General features: G+C 36.7%; 3 protein-coding genes across 4 annotated transcripts; 2 read left to right on the top strand and 1 right to left on the bottom strand.

Annotated features, from left to right (window-relative positions):
• The first annotated feature begins 786 nt into the window (after window positions 1-786).
• Window positions 787-6,791, top strand: LOC119084430 (tubulin-specific chaperone cofactor E-like protein). 2 transcript variants are annotated; one of them, XM_037194407.1, is made up of 7 exons: window positions 787-1,791; window positions 4,716-4,841; window positions 4,901-5,364; window positions 5,426-5,585; window positions 5,656-5,754; window positions 5,817-6,233; window positions 6,291-6,791. In XM_037194407.1, the coding sequence occupies exons 2-7, from the start codon at window positions 4,732-4,734 to the stop codon at window positions 6,475-6,477; spliced, it is 1,437 nt and encodes a 478-aa protein (XP_037050302.1). In that variant the 5' UTR covers window positions 787-1,791; window positions 4,716-4,731; the 3' UTR covers window positions 6,478-6,791. The 2 variants fall into 2 exon arrangements, with proteins under 2 accessions (XP_037050302.1, XP_037050303.1); XM_037194408.1 differs by lacking the exon at window positions 787-1,791 and adding an exon at window positions 4,571-4,643.
• A 3,238-nt stretch (window positions 6,792-10,029) lies between these two features.
• On the top strand, window positions 10,030-11,938 carry LOC119084468 (putative inactive cysteine synthase 2). The gene is made up of 7 exons (XM_037194452.1): window positions 10,030-10,448; window positions 10,528-10,659; window positions 10,730-10,810; window positions 10,876-10,961; window positions 11,021-11,197; window positions 11,253-11,455; window positions 11,552-11,938. The coding sequence occupies exons 1-7, from the start codon at window positions 10,364-10,366 to the stop codon at window positions 11,763-11,765; spliced, it is 978 nt and encodes a 325-aa protein (XP_037050347.1). The 5' UTR covers window positions 10,030-10,363; the 3' UTR covers window positions 11,766-11,938.
• A 9,698-nt stretch (window positions 11,939-21,636) lies between these two features.
• Window positions 21,637-23,390, bottom strand: LOC119083972 (tetraspanin-33-like). The gene has a single exon (XM_037193775.1). The coding sequence runs from the start codon at window positions 23,166-23,168 to the stop codon at window positions 22,323-22,325; it is 846 nt and encodes a 281-aa protein (XP_037049670.1). The 5' UTR covers window positions 23,169-23,390; the 3' UTR covers window positions 21,637-22,322.
• Between the last annotated feature and the right edge of the window lie 877 nt (window positions 23,391-24,267).

Below are 24,267 nucleotides of genomic sequence, written 5' to 3'. Positions count from 1 at the left end.
TGCATTAGCCAGAGATCACAAATTATTTTTGTCATTTCGACAACAGAGTGGTTCACCCCTCGGAAATAAGCGACGAAGTCGCGATACTTTAACTATAGTCAGGAAGAGTTCCCTTACTACACATCACTTCAACATTGTATATACCAACGAAAAGACGTACGTTTCCATATGAATTCAATTTTGCATCATCTTGCGATTGCGCATATTCATTTTCCTCTCTTTTAGAGTGTTGTGTTTCTGCTGGCTGGTTGGACTTCGTTTAAATAACAACTCTCTCTGTTTATGTTTATGTTTACATAGCAGTGTATATGTGTTGAGAATCAGCAGTCATAGCGAGTAGGACGCAGGTTTTTCTTTGTTTACAACACTCACCTATTAGTATCGCGGATATGGATTCGTAAAATGTGTATGGATGAACAACTTATGTGTGCACTCACATTAAAGACAGTACGTATAAGTGGGACGTCCTGCTTCTGGAGAATTTGATTTGATAAAAGAGGAAAATTTGAATTTACAAAAAAAAATATTTTCCCTAGCGTCTTCGACAGGGTGAGAAGGGGGTAAAGAAATAAAGGGACTATATTAAATCGGGATTGGTGTCGCATTAAAATGGATCATGTGCGTGATTGTATAATGAGAACCGTTCTTTGTTCTTCGACAATCAGCTGTTGCCTGAACGCCTGACCGGTCCACAAATTTTCCAACTCCATGGTTCATCATATGGTTTCATTGAACACATATATTCACGTTTATAGCCTCAATTCTCTATACATGACATTCATACGAAAAAATCGAATTCAGTCGTCTCAGTCAGTAGTTGTTATTTCGCGTAACAACGCTTTCAGCATTTGACTTTATGTTATTTAACTCTTTTGAGATTAAAATTGACTTGTAGTATATCTATTGCACCATCATCAAAGTGTCTGACTAATAATAGAGTTGAAAGTCGATTAATTAGTGGAAGTCGTTAGTAGTCAATAAATGAAAACGCGAAAACCTTTTAGCAGAAATAGAACGAGAAATGTATGTTCATTAACCAAATTTCTTGTTTGATGAGCGAGCAGTGAGAAAAATGACGTGAAGTTCGTTGTGTGGATTAATATTGTAAAAGAAATAAAAAATTGTTCAATTTTCTATTCATACGAAAAGACTATCTATGTGAAGGTTAACAAAGAGTTATTGTTGTTGTTGGTTTTGTACACATATTCGGTTTTCTTCAAATAAATCATTTCCGAACGCTGGGTAGAAACAATAAAAAAAAAAGTTTTCCTATGATACGACACACACTACCAAACTTCGAACCTTAAGAATTATTAGCGAAAATTGTTAATTGATAATTTCAGCTGATTACGTGCATGAATGGTGCTCATAGTGCTCCGCGACCTAGTGCACATATAATTTGTATAAAATTACAAAAATAAAATTTTGCTGTTTTGTAACGTTCAGCCACACACCGATTTGAAATTGGCTACGTAATAAAAAACAAAAAAAAAAATATTGAAAAGTGAATTGTTTTGTACGGATTGTGAACCACTTTTAACATTTCGAGAACGAAATCATTTCGTCAATGGTTTTGTGGTGCAAAAATAGAGAGAGATCAAATTGGCAATTACGACGATTTTTGCTGTAGACGAGGAATAAGAAATTTGCATTCAAGAAAATCGTTTCCATTGTTCTGGGTGTGCTGGGGTCATTAATATTTATTTGCATTTGATTCAGACAGGGGATTGTACAACACAAGAAAAAATATATATCCGACAGAGAAGTCAACCATCAAAGCCATATGAAGAGGTAAATGGGAATTACGTATTTAGTATTTCGTTGTTTGCACCTATAACCATGGCAAGAGATAAAATGCCGAGGCTATTGCGTACTATAATTTCATTTCGATGTTTTAATCAATTTTACGTTCTAAAATATACTGAAGTATGATTCAGACGACGGCTGAACCCTATACGATATAGTTCTATTGTTGTGTTATGGGTATATATGTGGAGTCCAATGACTTGTTGTTTCATTGAAACTATGGGAAAACTTTTATTGTTTAAAAGTCGAAAGCTAACTGTTTTACGTATGTAATGTCTAAACGTTTCCGAGTCAGACTCGTGGATGCAGTGGAAAATTTATATCGATTTGTGTAAAACAAAATCATTCATAAAAAAAAGTGAAGAAAATAAATTGCGTTGTGCATGTAATATAATATAAACCGATGACGATCATGTTGTGCAGAATAGTAACAGTCATCACTTCGAACAATGAAAGATTTTGATTTATAAAGCAATTCCACATTTTTTTGCGGATTTTTGTTTGAATTTGTCTAAAATAAAAAAAACTCGTCTTGTCTGAATAATTTTCATAATCCAAAACCATTTACCATTGAGCCGACTATTTTTAACCCGGAAGGTCGGAACATGTAACTGGTTGCCATTGGTAGAGTTGTGCGAGTCGAAGATTTTCTTCAATCGCCGACTCGTTCTGATCAAATTGTTTCAAGGTCTGGTTTTACTAAAAACTAAATGAAAAGAAACGCGAAAATTCTTTGCTTTATTTGTGCCAGGTCCGGACTGGCAAAGGCGCATCAGGATTGTTCCGATTAGCCCATATATGGCCAGTACCAGTACGGCCCTGATTTAAGCCAACTGAAGAAATTATTTAGTGTCCTGCATCTGTAAACGACGATGTGTTTTACGTGGATCTGATTCTGCTGATGATTATGGCTACAGTAGATTTAAGGTCTATTCAAATATTAAATTACTGATAGACAGAGATGAGGGTCGAAATTTATTGCAAGCTTTATACCATCCCTTCATCCTGAAGTGGTCATTTAAAAATTACGCGCGCGAATCTTCACAACTCTAAAATTTCAAAAATTTATGAAGTCTTTTTCAGACTCCTTTCTCATGTAGAGCGAGCGTAATTTGTACATGACCCGCACTCTAGGAAACACTACACCTTTCTATTCAATTGTCAGAACATGTACTGAAACGGCATTTTGCTATTTCGCTTTAAGTTCTTTTAAATGGTATCTGCACTTCAAACACCCTTAACCTTTTACAAATGGCAAATGTATCGCAGTGTAAGCATTAAATGTGTTAGTGTTACTTCTGCAGTTCGAAGTGTTGGTAAGTGCTGGTATCAGATTTTCTCCAGCTTAGGGTAAACAGTACTCTTCACTCTATAATGTGCAATATACATGAGGGAGAAAAGAGATGGGCCTGTCCTTTAGCACAACACTAATTGGCTCACTTTCTACTACGTTAGACGACGGCATTTACCTTATACCTGATTTGTAGTCTTATTGTTAACAGATGAAATACTTCGTTAATGCTGTTCAGTCGTTGCCGATAGGCCGATGTTTCACAATTATTTTAGTTGTGGCTCCAGAGAATTCCATGGTCATTAGTAGAGGAAATGTTGCTCTACTGCTAGAACTATTTATTAGCTTCATCCCTCAAGCATCACGTCTCTATGACTGTTTGAAAATCACGTTTTTTCAACTTTAACGTGTCTCTTGCACTTAGGGTATACATTTGTGTACAACTGTTATTAGCATTTCAGGCACTATCGATTGAAACCACAACCAGTTTTCCACCACTCTCTCTGAAGACAGGATGGGCTATGCACATGCACCAATGTCACCGACGGTACGGATGAAAATCATAAATTTTTGTGGAACCTTGTTCAGGGCTCCGAGCTGACTAATAATATCGAAAAATATCAAAAATGCATCGAAATGCTCAGTTAAAATGCATTCATCCGCACCGTGTATTCCGACTTCAGTAGGCGATAAAATCTGGTTGTTGGTCTCTCACACAGCAGTATGTTAACACTAATGAAGTAAAAGATTTTTTTGTCAAATTTTATTGGATAGTTAAAAGAGCGGAATGAATCGATGTAACGGATATGCCATCAAATGCTTGCTTCTGTTTGGTAAAGATCAAAAACATTACCAGCTCGGATTACACAGTTGGAAACGATTAAACTAACGAACACTAGGTACCCTTCTCCATTCACGATATAAGAGGCATGCAGCGAACTGAATATTTACGTGTAGGAAGCAGTGTTTTGTTTGCAAAAAAAATTGTAATGTCGTGACTATGTAATTGTTGATGATGTACCTACGTTTCGAACATTGCTTGTGTACATATGATAGTTTTGTGAACGATGAAATTGTTGTATGAGTGGCTGAAATATTGTTTTTTGATTTTCCGGACCTCTACGCTTTTCAGTGTGATCCGGTTAACTGCGGTATTTCTTTCGTCAATGCCCTCAATTGATAGCTTAGTTTAACCTTTTATGAACAATTAACTTACTTTTGTAGCTTCTGTTATTTGTAACATGTACGAATGTTGGAATGAATTGATTAAAGTCCTCTGTTACCAAAGACGACAAAGAAATGGAATGAGAATGTATGCTACAACAAATGAAGTAACAGATTTTGTGTCAATTTGTTGAAAATACTTGGATCAAATCAGATAACAGATTCTGCAGCATTTCGTTTCTGAAATGTTAACAAGCCGCAAGGTCTACATTGAAAGACTAATTGATAATTTATTGTAAAGCAGTAGACATTGCTTGACTTCACTCTAAATTTTTTGTATTTGAAAATTTTTCCTGAGTTTATGTCACCCGAGAAAAAAATTGTAAAATAAACCTAACCTGCGTGGCTCTGTGATTTGTCTCTGATTAAATTGAATTGAAACTTGTCGTTTCAGGTAAAATTTCGATAAAATGCCAACACTTCTCGAAGCCTTAGAAGAGAAATATGGACTGGGCGATGGACTGGAAGCTCAAGAGTCGCAAGTGTGCATATTCGTTCCGAAATTGCCTCCCAGATTAATGTAAGTCTTCCCATCAGAAACTTTGTAACGCGAGAAACTAACCGAAACGGTTTCCGTAGCGTTCCTGAATTGCTAGTCCTAAATGATTGTGACATCGACAAAGCCGGCGAACCGGATGACATAAAAGAGAAATGTCGCAGTGTCAAGGAACTCGACCTGGCACAGAACAAACTCCAGAACTGGAACGAAGTCTTTAAAATTTTGACGCATTTACCGAAAGTCGAGTTTGTCAATTTGAGCTTAAACCGTCTAATGGGCCCGATTGAACAGCCGCCACTTAACTACAGCGGAATGAACAAGATTCGTAGTTTGGTGCTAAATAACACCCACTTGAATTGGGAGAGTGTGGAATCGTTGATAAGAATGTTGCCGGTGTTGGAGGAACTTCATTTAAGTTTGAACGACTATTCGAATGTGCTGATTGATACGTTGGACGATGATGTGTTTGTGGATGATGAGATGGTAATGAAAGACGATGATCACACGTACACCTGTAACGTTGTACCGAGAACAACCACACGAAGTTTGTCTAATTTCTCCGTAATGCTTAACTCTCTGTGAACTCAAAATAAATCTTTTAACAGGCGACTCTACATGCTCAACGTATAAAAAGACGGACGCTCACGAGGGTGTTAAGAAACTACATTTTACAGGTAATCCAGTATCGGAATGGAATGAAATCTGCCGCTTGGGTAGAGTCTTTCCGAACTTGGAGTCTTTGGTGCTAGCAGACTGTCCATTGAAGTAAGTCGCTGTCGCTGAGTAGGATTTAACATCCAAGAATTACCACAAAAACCTCTTGTGCGTTTTACAGAGCCGTTGAACCAATTCCACGATCCTCATCGTGCGGAAGTGATAGCGATTTGTCAAGTGAACCAAGTGATAATCAAGATCCACCTCATGCACACTTTAGGTAATTCATCTTGTCAGTGACGCAATTCATTTCAATCACATTGCTCCCGTTTTAAATTGTAGAAACCTCGCACTGCTCAACTTAAGCAGCACACACATCAACACATGGGACGATATCGACCGTCTTGCCAAATTCCCCTCCCTACGCAATTTACGTGTGCAGAACTGGCCTTTATGGGAAAAATGTGATTCAACCGAACATGAACGACGGCAACTATTGATTGCCCGTTTGCCATATGTAGAGAAGTTGAACGGCGGTGGTGTCATCAGTTCGGACGAACGTGAAGATGCTGAACGGGCGTTCATTCGATATTATCTGGAGAAACCGGAATTGGACCGGCCAGAACGGTACAATGAGTTGACTCACATTCACGGCAAATTGGACCGTTTGGTTAACATTGATTTGCGACCGGACAAACGGGTTAAGGTCACTTTTACGTACGGTGAAACAAGCGAAGTTCGTCAAGTGGATGTTTACAGGTATGAATGTAATTGGTGTACAACCGCAAAAATGTACAAATTTTTCGTCCTACACAGAACGGTTATCGATTTGAAGAATCGGCTGGAACGATTACTGAATATACCGGCAGCAAAAATGAGACTCTTCTACGTGGACAAAGATCTGCGCGATCAGGGGCCCGAAGAAATGAAGTATCCACATAAGCAGCTATACAGTTACAATATAAGTACTGGTGACGAGATCATTATCGATCTAAAACGTTAGTGCAGCAAACTTTCGTTGTTCAATTTTTTGTTCGATTTTTTTTTGACGAAAGAGTTTGGAATAAATTTTGAAAAAATTTAACGAACTTTTGAGTAAATGATAAGTAATTTTGCGCTGTGTTTTCCGTTTAGTTTTTGTTTTTGGTTTCGTCTTTGGTTCAGTATTTCTTTTACTCTCAATTTTAGTAAAATTTAGTGCTAGAGCAATGCAAAATAGAACTAACATAATGGAAATCTAAACGAAAAATATTTTGTAATTTAGGTTTTAAAACAAATCCAATTCCGTACTAATTTTGATTCAAGATTTTGTTTTTTAAAAATATACGAAAATCTGGAAAATCTAAATTCAATTGAGTTTCATTGGACGCACGAAACCAAATTGAGAGGTCGACATCGAACTAACAGTGAAAATTGTCAATAAGCCAAGAATATTCCCAAGAATTGAAAGAATCCAATCTCACGCGCCATATCAATTACGATAAATACTCACGTGTGTATCGAAAGGAGATAGCGATTTTCATTTATAAGGCTTGATTTCCACTTACAAAAAAACCATTACGTTTTGCCTACGTTTAGCTAAATCACGTTTCTTTTCTATTATTTGAAGTGAAAACGGAGAGAAAATTAAGTGCTTTTTTCATAAACTGATTTTCTTCCATATGTACAGTTAAATGAGAGAGGCAACGTTTTGCATTAGCGAATTATAAGAAAAATGAAAATAAGTTATTTTCGATTCTTTCTTAAAGCTACAGGATGTCAATAGAATGTGATTGATCGAAAATAAATGTCTGTTCGTTAAACCTTTACCGACAGCGGTATAAAATTCAACTTTCATTTTTTTAATAATTCGCTAGTGCGACATGTCAGCTTTCATTTAACTGTTCATATATCTTGTATGAAGAAGCTGCTCATCGTTCAGCCTTTCTCAGATGGTAAGTATATCATCAGTTAGAAAGGGTATGTTACTTCATTGATGTAATAATTTTCAATCTTTTACTTCATTTCTTTGAACATAATCTTTTCCTGTATAAGACTCCATTAGTTAGAAGTCAGAACGTATCGTTGATTCCTGAAGTAATGATTAGATGCTGTAAAACGTAATCTGCTCACTGTTCCACTCAAGCAAGAAAATAGTACATTATAGGTTTGTTACCAGGGCCGAAGGCGAGGCCTACAGAAATAACAATCTCCGAACAATTACGTAAGGTATTTTACTTGCGAAGCCCTGCGACAATGAAAATTATCGCAAGTGTCGATGGTGTGTTCTTGAGAAAACTTCACTTTTGCAGAGTGTTGCAATCTGTTTTGTCATAAAAAGTATGTTTCTTGACGTTTGTGTAAAGTCTAAAATTAATGCACTTTACTCAGCATCATAATATGCAAAATTTGCAAACTTTGGATGCCTCTGCGGCATAAAACATTGTATGCAACTCGATGTAAAGTACTTAATTAGGCTCACGATGTGCATTATGACACACGGCCTTGTGTCGTAATTACAGATCTATGGCTTAATAAAGTACTTTGCACCTCGATTGCATAAATAACTATTGCATGCGTAATACGCATTGCGTATGGTGTGATTAACCATATTTTCTCCACTCAAAAGCCATTAGAAAATGATGTTTTGTTAACGCTTTGTCTGATGACAGTTCGGGGGAGAAAATATGAATTTTCTCTACTCTTGTTGTGACTGAGGTAAAAAATCAACATTTTCTCCACCAAACTGTTTTTTATCTTGAAAAATAGCGAAACGAATTGATGCTTAAGTTTCGTGTAGAAAAATGGTCAACCGCACCTCGTACATATGAGAAACGTTGCATTCACTTCTATGGAAGAAAATGGCTGTAAGACTTCGCCTTTGTTTGAATTTCCTATTTTCTTCCCTTGGTAAACCAATAATTCGTATTTTACTCTTTAAAATGAAAGAATTTTATTTAAAAATAAATTACTCTACAAAAAAATCACTTCTTCCATCTACTTAAAGTGAAATACAGATAAACCAACTATGTTCATCTTTTCAACCAATTTTACCGAGTCAGATTTGTTTTTATTTTCGTCTCTCGTGGAATAATTGCTCTAACCTTGATGTTACTTATTCTGAAATTCGAATTACATTTTTTATTATTTGAATAATTTTAACTCTGTATCCAATACACGGTATACATTCTGTCATTGCGATGGAGTTACGTCATAAATGTTCTACAAAACTAGACAGAAATAATTTGTATATGCTGGATGAGGAATATCATAATTTACATGTTATACAATTAGATAAGTTCAAAGTTTATAGGTCGAGCTGTGAAAGTTTCAAATTACTTTTAAAATGCCTCAACTTGAGGGATGTGGGGTGTATAGTTTGACAGAACGACATTCTCGTGACATTATTCTCCAAACCTTGACAAATCTCACATCACATCGTTATCACTACTTTTTCCGATCACCTCACAGACTAGATTGGTAGAAATCGTTTCCCCAAATTTTTTTTAAGTTTCCCAAGTTTCTTAAGAAAAATTTTAGAAATTTAAAAAAAAATAAGAAAATGGTTTCCCTGTAGCGTAACTTACAGTAAGCGACAGACCTATCGTCATTTATGTATAATCTGTTACTTCTGTTGTTTCATTGCTCCTTTGCTCCAGGGTTTAATTGTTTCACAAATCACTAATATCTGATCTGAAATGTTTTACTTCAACAGTGGATGGCCATAGCTCATCGTTTCGGTTTTCTCTTCGTTGTCAATAACACATGTTCTAATAGATTTAATCTCACATCATGAGTGACTGCACTACATTATATCAAAATCTACACAACGCGTCAATTTTTTATTATCTTTAAATAAATGTGTTCATTAATGTTGTCTCATCTAGTGTTGTGTATACGATATAGAAATACTCGTTTAATGATTAGAATTCATGGAGCATGATATACAAGCAACTACCAACTCGAATTACTGAAACAATCATTTCGAGCGTTTTTTGAAGCTCACAGAACTGTTTGACTTCTTGAGTAATTCCTGGAAATTAAATCCGAAAGCACTGGCAACCTGGTACTTACAAATAAAAGATAAAGGCCTTGACCTCTGATATATAGTTCCAAGTTAAAAGATATTCTGACTGATAAAGAAGACGTCAGTGAAATTTGGACATTAATTTGCTTCAGATGTTTTTCGGCTGGTCCACTCATATAACTAGGCTCATACGTCTATACACTGTTTACCACTATCAACCGCTTGTAACCACTTTGTTTGTATGAGTGGACCAGATGGGAATCAGCTGAAACAAATGCATGTCTAAATTGCCCTAACGTCTGTTGAATGCAGTTTCTTTTGATTATTTTACCGAACAGTGAATTCGGTAGCATATTTCATTTCACTTGGACCTCAACATTGAGGGGTCACCGACTTCCTATTTTGAAGTAGTCCTCGACGTCTCTAACCAAAGGTCATTTGAAAAAAATTCAACGTAATTTACGTCTGTTTGTATCTGGACATGACCTATCACCGAAATAACTCTACATATGGACCACGAATGAAATTGAAGAATTCGTACAGCGATTCTCTTAGAGCGGTTGATACAAAAATAACATTTTATTCGGCGAGACATTCATCAATTTATTTACTTCTCTTTGTTCTGCACAGAGTAAATAAGGAAAGCAAACAACAACTGCACGAAAAAACTTACTTCATCCATTATAGCCATCGTATCGCGATCTCAAACGAGTTTGCTCTTATAAATTGATTTTTAAAGTTGTGTGCAAGTCATCGCATAAACAACACACAAAACAAATTTCGAATTTAAAATTTAGATTACAACATTACTGGCGGTGATTGATTGTGTGTCGGTCCTAGTAACTATCCCACATTCCGATTTCATATTCAAAGAACGAAAAAAATGTCCGGAACAACCGAAATTGCGTCGAGTGCATTAGATCTCATTGGAAACACTCCATTGTTGGCCCTCGATCGTATTTGGCCAGGTTTGTGATTTGAAAACCCTTAATTCATAGAGATGGTAGAGAGTCTGAAACGGATGACGAAATAATTCATGTCGCACAGGACCGGGCAGAATTCTGGCAAAATGTGAATTTTTGAATCCGGGCGGTAGTATCAAAGACAGATCATCCCTTGGAATGATTAGAAGTGCCATTGAAGCTGGTGATCTGAAGCCTGGTGGTCCGGTACTAGAGGGTGAGTCAATTTAATCGATACATTGAATGCGCACTCAGTTTCTGATGAAATTCCAATTTACTAATTAAAGTTACAAGTGGAAATCAAGGTTGTGGTCTTGCATTGGTTACGGCTGTATTGCAACATCCATTAACAACTGTTATGTCAAAGGGTAAACATTTGTGGAATAAAAATCTTCAGGGGCAGTATAACGATCGTTCTGAAATTTTCTCGCAGGCAATAGTCCTCAAAGAGCTACAATGATGCGGGCTTTGGGTGCAAATGCTGTTTTAGTAGATCAAGTAGAGGGAAAACCTGGAAATGTACGACTGTAGCCTGGACAATTTTTTCAATGAATTTGATGTGAAATCGTTTCCGTTAGGTTACATTGGCTGATGTCAGTGCTGCAGAGAGCCACGGACTAAACTTGGTCAAAGAAACCGGAGCCTATTTCGTCAATCAATTCCATAACGACAACAATTGTTCATCGCATGAAAAGACAACCGGCCCGGAAATATGGAGGCAAACTGGCGGAAAAGTCGATGCATTTCTGGCAACGGTATGTCGACTTCTTTCGCTTACCAATTTTTCGGCTAAAATCAAGTTTTCAAAAGGTTGGCACGGCTGGTACATTCATGGGAGTGAGTCGATTCTTGAAGTCAAAAAATCGAGACATTAAGTGCTTTGCAGTCGAACCGAAAGGAGTTGAGCCAATTTCCGGTAAAACCATAACGAAGCCATTGCATCTTCTACAAGGATCGGGCTACGGTTCGGTACCGGATCTATTCAAGTTCGATGTATTGGATGGAACACTGAGGTAAGCCCGATAGCCCAGTTAATATTCCCTGTATCCTCTTAAACACCGTGGGTTCGATTTTTTATTGACCCGAATTTGCATTGCTTCTTTGCGAAGCGTTTCAGATAAAGAGTCCGTTGAATACAAGGAATTACTGGGAACAAAGGAAGGTCTCTATTTGGGCTACACGAGTGGCGCTAATGTTGCTGCTGCCGTGAAACTACTCCGATCCGGTCAACTTCCGCCAGACGCATGGGTTGTGACCGTGTTAAACGATACGGGACTGAAATATCCGGAAGTGGAAGATTACGGTTTCACCGATGACGATTAGTTTCTATGCTGATCAGCTGAAATAATGGCCACGTAATTGTACAGTGAAATCGTTGATTCGTTTTATCGGAGTGTGTATGTTGGTCATTTGTCTGTCAACTTGGTTGAAGTCTTCTCTTTTCATTGGCTTTTTTTATCAGTCACACATTCAGCAAATAAATATTTTTTACAAAAGAAAAACTTATCGTGTCACTCCACTCACTGTAGTTTTATCTGGAGGTGTGTAATCTGATTGATTAACTGTGACTCTTCAAAAATCTGTGTTTTATTGCTTGAAAGTTAGGGTCTTATGTCAGGGTCTGCAGAAGTTCACTTGATGAAGGAGCAACACAAAAAGTTGAAACTTTGTAGGATTGTTGGCCTATCCACGGCCGATAGTTTGAGCCCACTCTGACGTCCGCACTCACCATCAGTCAAAGTATGGTCAACTTTCAAATAGTACTGTACCTCTGCATCTACAGCATCATTGTTCTGATGGGCCGACTACATTTTATGTTAGCAGACCTCAGCCACCATCAAATACCAAAATTTGACCTCAGAAGTTTTGTGTTGCAGGATTTGCGGACCATTTGAAAAAAAGTTGACCTTTACGGCTGGAATAAAAGAGTAAAATTCAACCAAATTCACGTCCAAAATCGTTTTTTTTTATTAGTAACGTGTCTGGGAGACAATTCTAGCCCATAACCGATCGATTCGGAGGGCCACGTTCTGAAAAAAACACTATTTTTTGTCTATCTTGAAAACATTGCTAGGCACCCCAGAACTACATACATGCTGTATCTGTTGCAATTCAACTGATTTAAGAGGTTTTGCGATCATGTGCATATCGAATATTTCACCTAAGGCGTAGTATAGATCGGTCAAAAGCCCTTAAAAAAGTAAAAAGTGACGCAAGTCCTTGTGTATACTTCCAAAACAACTGATATCGTTGTAGGTGACGCTTTCTGCGCTTGTACGCAAAAATTGTGAAACAAATTGTACCGAAAAAATTCTTTTACAATTACAATTAAGCAAAATCGCGCTAAAATGAGGTTAAAAAGATGTCAAACAAAAAATACAATCGAAGCAATACTCTCCCTAGCATCCAAACTCTCTCAAAAAATCGATTTAGGGGGGAAAATGAGTTTGAGAAACGCTGATTTTTAATATGGCTTAAAAACAACAACAATAACACGAGCGAACAAAGTAGCAGTGATTCATAAACGTAGTTACCACCTTAATAATTGTAGTTTGGTTGCTAGGGACAATGTCTCAAGAATTTGACAAGTTGGTATTTTTAATCGCTGTTTCACAGTTACTTTTCCACATCGTCCGTAATAAACCAGTATGGTTCGTAAAGTTCGTGAGTATGACGGATAATAGAGGATGCCAGCTTTTTTGGACAAAAACGATAATGCCCCACAATAACAGTAATTCCCAACAATAATGCCCCGTCAAAAATGGCGACCATTGTGAATACATTCACATGGACAAGTCAATTTTCTATTTATTTTTGATTTTTATTCTAAAAGTTCGTCCGGATCTATATTTTATCACAGCAATCCGTAGATCTAATTTGTAGCGAGCTAGCGACAATGAGCTGGAAAAAAACTATTCACTTTACAACGCGCTGTTCGACGACAAACATCATCCACTACACAACAAACACGTGCTTAACCTGCAAGCGGAACACATGATGTTTGTTGTCGTACAGCGCGTTGTAAAGTGAATAGATTTTTTCCAGCTCAAAGTCGCTAGCTCGCTACAGATTAGATCTACGGATTGCTGTGATAAAATATAGATCCGGACGAACTTTTAGCATAAAAATCAAAAATAAATAGAAAATTGACTTGTCCATGTGAATGCATTCACAATGGTCGCCATTTTTGACGGGGCATTATTGTTGGGAATTACTGTTATTGTGGGGCATTATCGTTTTCGTCGAAAAATGCTGGCGTCCTCCAATGTGAAAAGTTACGACGAACTTTACGAACCATGATGGTTTACCCCTATTGTCTACTTTAATGTCGTTTTTTTGTAAGCACAAACGAGCTGTAATGCAGAGCCTGTAAGCATGAAAACGATTTTTGGAATATTATTAATGTTTTGTTACAATTTTTTCGATTTTCACAATTTTTGAAATACACTTTTTTACGACAATATCTCTGCTGCAATGAGTTAAAAACGACCTTAACAAGAAACTTCTAATGATATTTAATTGGAACAATTGCTTATAGGAAATTATAGGCGTTTACGAAAGCGCTGGTCTGTTAAAATGCCCATTTCTATGTCTTTGACAAATCGGATGTTATTTCTTCATCCCAGAGTTTTCGTCCCTTTTCTATATAAACGCCGCTACATCATACGACGAAGTATCACTCTCAATTAGAGGTCATTCACGAATTACACACTTGCAGAATGCAACAGAGCATGCGTTATTTGTGAATAGCCTCTTAAACATGTAGAACTTCGTAGAGCCCAAAGGCAGTTTTAAAATTACGTCCTTGACTTTTCTCCAAAATTTCATGATCCATTTCGAAGGTAAAAAGATAATAGACGTACAAAGATACAGGCATACTGCCAATTTTTATCATCGGTTATTGTTGTTGTCAATACAATAAATGTTGGTCTCTAGCCAGAATTCTCTTATATTGTAGCAAAGTATTCGGTTAAACTAAAGAAGTACAAGATTTGAAGTTGCAGACATTAGGAAAAGGTTGAAACAAAAGAGTCAACAGATTGAATGAGTGATGATATGTTTCCCTTATAAATGGTGAAAGACCTCGACCAAGGCGTCATAGTAATATTTACAGTGCAACGAGTGCAACCGCTTGGGGCATTGATAACTTATCTTTATCTCTGTTAAATCATCGGTGGTGTTAATGATTTCAACTCATAAACGTTACTCAACACTACGATCTGACGGAAAAATATGTGAAACCAAACTGTGTCACACTCGTACAAGTTCGTGCAAAATTGATGAAACCTACGACATTTATATACGTACAATTACTCGGCCCTTGCATACTCAGTCTCATTTACATAATGGTAAAAAAAAATTGTTTTACTTTCCGTCGCAATGCGTACACATTTTAATTATAAATGAGACGCTGGCGATATCTGAGAGCGAATTAAATACACCAACGAAATCTTTTACATTTTACAATATTCTGGCGTTTAAAAATACATTTGTAGGTCAAACAGTAATTTATGAATTCGGAGAGTGGCGAATGATGTTAAACATATTCTGTTATTAAGTTGTAAAGATAATATGCCAATTTGTTAGAAGCATTTAATTTGGAGCATTCATATCTGATCGATGCAAGTGTGTATAATGCGGTTCGATTGTTGTTTTTCATTTTCTATTTTCAGTTTTGTTTTTCTTCTTTTTTGAGTTGCATGAGTCCTGGCTTTAGGATGAAGAATCTAACTTTTATTGGGTATTTGAAGGGTGATAGTCGGAGAGACTGAGGTACATTACGCTAATTATTATGCAAAAAATCTTTAAGGAACATCCATTAATCGCATCAGAGCTTATTGACGATTAAGACTGAAATGATTAATTCATGTTCCACTGAGAAGATATCCATAAATGACGTCCGCAATTCAGTGTTGACAGACATAGTTATCACAGTTGAATTCGGAAAAACGAACTTCTTAAAGACCATCTTTTTGCCATTTTTTTTTGACAGCGCCTCGAAGTATACAATTACTGTCTAGGGATATTGGTATCTCGCCTAAATGTAGACTAGGCACTCCTTTGTCGGTCTAAACAAAATCATTCAACATTTTACGAAATAAAATCCCCAAGTAAATTCGTAAAATCATTGAAAATCCTTTTAAAGGCTCAACAAAATGAAATTGAAAGAAAATCGTTTGAAAATCCCTCCAGAATCATTAAAAAAAATCTTGGGAAACGAAAGGAAAATCCTCAGAGGATTACCTTTTTGATCTGCACAGAAATTCGTCGTATTTGGGTGACGTCATAAAAATTATGAAGCTTGGGTGAACTATAGGACTTAAGAGCGCTCACCCCTTGGCAATTTTCTAGCCTACATTTGTGCGCAAAAATATTCGTTTTTGATGATTTCTCTGAACCAAAATCTTTTTTTGAAAAAGTAAAACCATTAAAGCAAGCAAAAATGTGTTACTTTTAAGGGAAAAATTGGTTTGTGGATGATAACTTATTCCACTTGGAGAAACCTTTGCAAATGTGTAAATTTATGTGTTTTGCAAAGGTTTCTCCAAGTGGGTTAAGTTCTCGGCCACAAACCAATTTTTCCCTTAAAAGTAAGAAATTTTTGCATGCTTTAATGGTTTTACTTTTTCAAAAAAAAAAATGGTTCAGAGAAATCATCAAAAACGAATATTTTTGCGCACAGATGTAGGCTAGAAAATTGCCAGGGGGTGAGCGCTCTTAACGCTGCGACCAATCGCAAGGAAATGTGGAATTGTCTGGTAGAAGTGTTCTTTTGTGGCGCTGATTCGAGCTACTTGATCTCTCAATAATGATAAACAAATGTTGGTTCATAATTGCAAATATTTCATCGCCTCTCTAATGTGTATAAGTTTATTCAATTTGATAATAAAACATTCAATTACATTTAATAATTCTAATAAAATGCATGCATAACATACGTCTCATCAACTACAATTTTAATTGTATTAACCCCGCCCCACAAAATTTACATTTTCCATTCGAATTAGAATTTTAATGTTAACTCTATTTGCTTGCAGGTAGACAAATTTTTTATTTAAATTTTTCATTCTCTCTTCTTCCTAATATTTTACCGATAGCTTGTGTGCATTTCAGTCGATCGTAAGGTCACGGTTTGAAACCTAAGCGATATTGAGACATTGCCCGAAACGAAAAACCTTTCCTGTTCGACGACTTTTGTGTCTTAGCGATAGAAGGGCTTTAAAGAGGGTATTCCAGTAGCCCTAGCGTTTACCTTGATAGAATAGTATAATAGAAAATCGAGTAGAAATACCAAATTGAGGTCAAGTGACCAGTCAGTCACATATTTTACTCGTCAGGCACGTCCGACCTGCAAACGAAAATATAATTTTTGACAGTAATTTGGATTTTCCAGCGCTAGAAAACGAAATTCGTCAAATAGAAATATTTTTCGGACCGGGTAATATAATGGTATAGGTTTCGAACCGTGGCCTTATTAGGGACTGTTACTCCATATGGGCTATCAGTCTAGAAGTTTATAAATTACTTTATGTACAAAATTATTTCAATGACCAACAAATTGAGATTTTTTCTAAGGTTCTGTGTGCGACCAGGAAGTCAAATGGACAACAAAAGTAAAATAATTTTGCCAAGGTAATGGGGTGACTACGAACACAATCTTATTCATTTGCATCACAAGAAAAGGAATTCAACTATGTGCGCAGTTTTCAGTCGTATATAGAACTACTTTTGTTTATACAAAATACGAATACCGTAAATTTCGTTAACTCAATGGCTGAGAGGAGAGTTTCGATTCTAATTCGGAAAGCACCAAGTTAAAATTATCGTTGTTGGTGTAATAAAAATGAATTGCTCACTGCATTCCGGGCTTCAGATCTTGAATACTTCTACAGAGTCTCAGAGGCTATCAGATTAGGGCGCTTGTACTGATTCAATCTTTCTTTTTAAATAGAAATTGCTCAGTTTTTCACGTAATCGTGAGTAGTTGACGTTTTGAAGAAACGTTGTTGATTAGAAAGTCTTGATGATGTAGTCGTTTCTGAGTAAAAGCTTTGTTGAGCTAGAAAACCATAAGTTATGAGACTTGAAAGAGAAGACTCTGTATGAAGGAAAAATGTTGTGTATTGTCAAAATACTGAAGAGAGAAACACAGTCACTGTGTTTACAAACAAGCAACGAAAATTCCTTCCACTTTTTATTGTCGTAAACCGCCAATTAAAGGACGGTATAAGTGCGATTACAGCTCTGCCGTTTTATTGAAAAGGTAAGAGTGGACAGTGCTTTAGAATTGATACAAAAAACTCTTAGTCAACCAAATATAGGCCGAAAACACACGTTCAATTTTGAACGTCAATTATACTGCGTTTGTTTAAGAATCAAGCCATTTGATGACCCTAGTCGCACTAGATCATAAATTTATACTCGAGAAATTGGATATAAGTCTACGGATTGTAAAAAAAGACGATCGAACCGGTGTCTTACAATTTAATTGACTTAGTAAAAATCATCAGCTCCGCAATGAGGGATTTCTTTTATTTTAAAGCCTACCGAAATCGGACGCATTTTCCAGCGGACTTCTTTTTTAAGTTTTTAGAAAGGTGTGTGTCTCTAGAAGCTAAAACTATTTTAAAATAAATTTGGCTGGTGGTAGGTTATCAAAAACCGAACACATGCACTTTTCTAATGGAAATTTCTCTAGGTACATGAAACATGAAAGACAGTGTGGGGTGTCATTTGAAAGGTAATTGAATATTCTTTCAGGGCAAGGGTCTAAAATTAAAATCCATACACTGAGAGATGGGCAGTTGAAGAATAGGGTAACAATTAGTCTATTTCGGCGAATTTCCAGCGGTGTTTCCACAGCCGAAACTATCACAAAACCATCAAAAAATCTTCCCTGAGCACGGATATATTCCAGTATAGGAGGAACTGAGTCCCAAATTTATACTTCAAAGGTACATTCATCTAGTGCTATTGTAAATCTGAGACCATTAGCGACCAGGGAAACAGTTTTTTGATGTTTACGTAGCCTTACGGATGCAAAGGTAGGAAATAGTCAAATTACCAATATTTTCAACTACTCATATATCAGTGTGAGTGAATTTTAAAGACTCCACCGTCCGAAAGTACATATAACCTTTCTAATGACACCCCCCGCACGACCTTTACGTTTCATGTACTTGGAGAAATTGCCGTGGGAAAATTACATGTTTTCGATCACCTGCTACTAGCCACAGAGGCGTCAAGGAATTTTTTGAAAGTGGTCACGGTGCAACTGAATAAATTTTAACTGAACATTTCGATGCACTTTTGATATTTTTGGATATTATTAGTCAGCTTGGAACCCTGAACAAGGTTCCACAAAAATTTTTGATTATCATCCGTACCGTCGGTGACATTGGTGCATAGCCCATCCTGTCTACAGAGAGAGTGATGGAAAACTGGTTATGGTTTCAATCAATAGTGCCTGAAATTCTAATAACAATTGTACAAAAATTTGGTACCCTAAGTGCAAGTGCTAAAGTTGAACAAACGTGATTTTCAAACAGTCATAGAGGCGTGGATACTTGAGGAATGAAGCTAATAAATAGCTCTAGCAGTAGAGCTACATTTCCTCTGCCAATGACCAAAAAATTATTTTTGAAGACCAACTACGTAGAGACCGACAGTAGCTCAAAGTTTTTCTCTCATATTTGGTAAAATTTGCAGGTTTCAAAGGCACCTGAGACGCACTTATTAAAAAAACGAGCCATCAGAACAGTCGGAGCGTTTGCTGCGACTGAGCCCCGTACAAACCCGTATATCTATTGCGTACGTGACCCTAGTGCGTCTGTCACCCTACTTTGACCGTAAGCCTATGCGCCGGTTAAAGTAGTTAAAGTAAAATTATTATGTAATGTGTACATCTTAGAAATTGCGCATAGCGCAATTACGAAGCCCCGTACGACGTTCCTTTCAAATAAAACAAAACTTTCAAATAGCCCTAAAATTTTAATTTATTGAGTATAAATACACATAGGCCTAGTATCGGCCTCAGTCCGAGGATCCAAATTTATTTTTTTTCAACTACATTCTATTCGGCCTTTGATTACCTACCAAATGAAACAAAAAATACGAAAAACGTATGAAATTTGCTCGAGTTATATGTAAAATACACATAGGGCCCTAGTAGCGGCCTTAGTCCGAGGACCCAAATTTAATTTTTTTCAACAACATTCTATTCGGCCTTTGATTACCTACCAAATGAAACAAAAAATACGAAAAACGTATGAAATTTGCTCGAGTTATATGTAAAATACACATAGGGCCCTAGTAGCGGCCTTAGTCCGAGGACCCAAATTTAATTTTTTTCAACAACATTCTATTCGGCCTTTGATTACCTTCCAAATGAAACAAAAATTACGAAAAACGGATGAAATTTGCTCGAGTTATATGTAAAATACACATAGGGCCCTAGTAACGGCCTTAGTCCAAGGACCCAAATTTAATTTTTTTTTTCAACAACATTCTATTCGGTGTTCGATAATCTTTCAAATGAAACAAAAATTACGAAAAACGGATGAAATTTACCCGAGTTGTATTTAAAATACACATAGGGCCCTAGTAGCGGCCTTAGTCCAAGGACCCAAATTTAATTTTTTTTTTCAACAACATTCTATTCGGTGTTCGATTACCTTCCAAATGACACAAAAATTACGAAAAACGAATGAAATTTACTCGAGTTCAATGTAAAATACACATAGGGCCCTAATAGTGGCCTTAGTCCAAGGACCCAAATTTAATTTTTTTTCAACAACTTTCTATTCGGCGTTCGATTACCTTCCAAATGACACAAAAATTACGAAAAACGAATGAAATTTACTCGAGTTCTATGTAAAATACACATAGGGCCCTAGTAGTGGCCTTAGTCCAAGGACCCAAATTTAATTTTTTTTTTCAACAACTTTCTATTCGGCGTTCGATTACCTTCCAAATGACACAAAAATTACGAAAAACGAATGAAATTTACTCGAGTTGTATGTAAAATACACATAGGGCCCTAGTAGCGGCCTTAGTCCGAGGACCCAAATTTAATTTTTTTTCAACAAAATTCTATTCGGCCTTTGATTACCTTCCAAATGAAACAAAAATTACGAAAAACGGATGAAATTTGCTCGAGTTATATGTAAAATACACATAGGGCCCTAGTAGCGGCCTTAGTCCAAGGTCCCAAATTTAATTTTTTTTCAACAACATTCTATTCGGTGTTCGATTATCTTTCAAATGAAACAAAAATTACGAAAAACGGATGAAATTTACTCGAGTTATATGTAAAATACACATAGGGCCCTAGTAGCTTTTCACTTCTAAGGCCCTAACTCACGGTCCACTCACCCGATTTTAAAAAACTTTTTTTTCCTGGATTGGTATTGACAATACCTATCATTTGCCGTGTACATTTCCATCGTTTATTTTGCCATAAATATCACCAAAAGACCTTAAATCACTTAGGTGGCCCTAACTCACGAAGGGCCGACCCGAATATGCCCATCTTCGAACTTAGCCTCACTATTTTGACTATCTTTCAGGGAAAAAAAAATTTTTGAAATCGGATTTGATTTACTCAAGATATCGACGTGACGGACAGACGGACAGACGGCCCAAATTTTTATTGCGGATTCGTCATCTATGAACATAGGCAAACACTTTGCCCTTACCGTCTGCTTCGAATTCCATCAATTACACACGGCATCGTAATCCTATAAGCCCCTTCGTACTTCGTACGGGGCTAAAAATTAATAAAAATGGTAAATTCTGAAATGCTGTAGGTCTCAGCTGTCCATCGACACCACACATGCAATGACTCATGTCAACAGTGCTGATATTTTGGATGAATAAGTGAAATGAGTCCTTTGACAGTGAAATTTCGTGCATGATTCACTTGCACTTAGGGTACCAAATTTTTGTACAATTGTTGTTAGAATTTAAAGGCACTATCGATTGAAACCACAACCAGTTTTCCACCACTCTCTCTGTAGACAGGATGGGCGGTGCACCAATGTCAACGACGGTACGGATGAAAATCTAAAATTTTTGTGGAACCTTGTTGAGGGCTCCAAGCTGACTAAAAATATCGAAAGTGCATCGAAATGCTCAGTTAAAATTCATTCAACCGCACCGTGTGGTATTACCTTTTTGGGCGTAAAATGTATAAAAAAAGTCCACTGGAAATGCGTCCGCTTTCGGTATACTATTTTTCATCGATACAAGTTTCAACAACCGTTTCAGTCGTAAATTGAGATTTAATTTTTATTTTTTTTTTTTCGAACATTTTGAACTTTTTGTTCGTTTTTCACATTTATAAAATTTCTAGAAAAGAAAATTTTTTTGTTAGAAAATTCCTAATAAATCCACATATAGGACGATGGATGGAATATTAAATTTTTGTTTTTTTTCTTGTTATTTTTCACTGTTTCAATTTTAAATTTATGCTTAAGATCTACCCCACGGAACGTTTTTTTTTCTCATTTTATTTAATTATTTTATTTGAGTAAAAACAGAAATGTTGTTGACGATATTTGGCTTGGCGACCGTTTTCTTCTTCCATAATCTTCTTTGAGTTATTTTATCGTTCAGTTATACTTTGTCGATCGATTCGATTGACGTCTTATCATTTAACAGATTTATTTTGTAAAATCACACAAATTGTCCTAAGTCAAAGGACTAAAAACTGGAAAGTCTCTGGCGTCGGTTCCGACTATGCTTAATACATAATAATGTGTTACGAGATTATTGGATGACCGGTGTAAATATTTCGAATACTTCATTCATTTTACGGTAAATTGACGCGACCTTGTCGTTCAAATGCCAGCGCCGAATTTACAACAAAAAAACTTACATTCATGACGACCAACGACTCTTCTGCAAATCAATTTGACCCTCCAACGTTTTAGCCAAATAAATCACTAACAATTGACTGAGCGCAGCACCAAGAGCTATTCCCGCTATGAAATACAAATTTCGTTCAGCCCACACCCGAACAATTTCTATGCATCCGTTGGTCCATATTTTCTTACTGGCTGCTGCCACCGATTGCTGTTGCACTCCATAACCGCACATTATGTTCACCAGTCCCGACGAAATGTCCGTGGCATTTATGCAGCACGAATATGGAACACCACCTCGTTCGACACTCGGTGACGAACAATTGAAATACTCATTCTTGCCCCAGTCCAAGTAGCCGGCATTGCTCAATCCGCAACATTTGAATTCTTGTTGCGCGAAATCGATGAAATTTTGCAGATCCGGGTCGTCGCGGTACGTGTGAATTATCTTGTCCGTAAATGAATCTTCGAGGAAACTGTTCATGTTGTGCGGAAATACGAAGCCAACGATGGCCACGGCCATTTCCAATAGGAAGAACAGCAGCAAGCACATCGAATAGAATTTTAGGAGACAAGTATTTTCCCGCAAGGCCCCCAAACAGCCTGCAAAACTGACAATAAAAATGACCGATCCCGATATGATGAGAACTAGTGAAATATTGAGCACAACGTCGTAGATTGTCTCGACTCGAACCAGACCAGTTGCTTGCCATTTGTCATAGAAAGCGTAGAATCCGATGCCGATTAGTAGACCACCAAACAGCCAAAATACAAAATTCAGCAAGAAAATCATGTATTTTACGCAGCTGGACACATATGTGAAATTGTGTGCAATTCGTCGATGCATATTGTGGTGATGCATTTTGCTAATATTTGGTATATTTGGTTTGGTAATTGAAAATGTTCTTCGTCTGGTTAACACGCACTTGCACTTTTGTTAAAACATTGCTTTTTCGGTCACAAAGATAAACTTAGATGTAATCGGAATGACTAATTTTTATTTCCCTTCTATTTTGTTGGCACAAAACAATAATGGCTCGTCGAGAAGTTATACGTTTTGATTGAGGAGAAAATGGTATAAATTTGACATAACTTTCATATTCTTCTTAAAATGTCAATGATTTGGAGTTTAAGACAATTTAGTACATATGGACGGTGATGTGAGCGAAAAGAAATCAGTCAAAAAACCCTTAAAGCCCTTATTTACAAAATAACTGATATCGCTGAGGGTGACGCATTGTGCGCATTGTGACTCAAAAAATTTGTGAAAGAAAATTTTACAACAAGAAATTTGCGTCACAAGTGACAAATGATTCGGTTTTCTTTCGTTTAAATTCTTTCAGCAGTACATTTTTCAACCATTTTCCTAACAATACGTTCCTCAACATCTGCAACATGTGACACAAATTTCTTCTTGTAAAATTTTTTTAGGAAGTGCTAGAGGAATCATCTTTCATCCCAAAATTTAGGAACCAACCTTGGAACACCTCAATCATGTCGAAAATAACCCAAATCCATCGAAAAATCCGATGGAAGTTAGGAAGTGCCAGAGGAATCTTCTGTCATCCCAAAATTTATAGAACCAACCTTGAAACACTTCACTAATGTCGAATATAACTCAAATCAGAGGAATCATCTGTCATCCCAAAATTTAGGAACCAACCTCGGGACATCTCACTCATGCCAAATATATAACTCAAATCCATCAAAAAATCCGATGAAAGTTAGGTAGTGTGAGAGGAATCATCTGCCATCCCAAAAATTATAGAACCAACCTTGAAACACTTCATTAATGTCGAATATAACTCAAATCCTACGGAAGTTAGGAAGTGCCAGATAAATCATATGTCATCCCAAAATTTAGGAACCAATATTGGAACACCTCAATTATGTCGAAAATAACCCAAATCCATCGAAAAATCCGGTAGAAGTTAGGTAGTGCCAGAAGAATCATCTGTCAT

The sequence above is a fragment of the Bradysia coprophila genome, unplaced genomic scaffold (genome assembly GCF_014529535.1).
Source record: "Bradysia coprophila strain Holo2 unplaced genomic scaffold, BU_Bcop_v1 contig_732, whole genome shotgun sequence".
In the NCBI taxonomy this organism is placed as follows: domain Eukaryota; kingdom Metazoa; phylum Arthropoda; class Insecta; order Diptera; family Sciaridae; genus Bradysia; species Bradysia coprophila.
The sequence above is the reverse complement of the archived record's forward strand: the minus strand, read 5'-3'. Positions and strand labels throughout refer to the sequence as shown.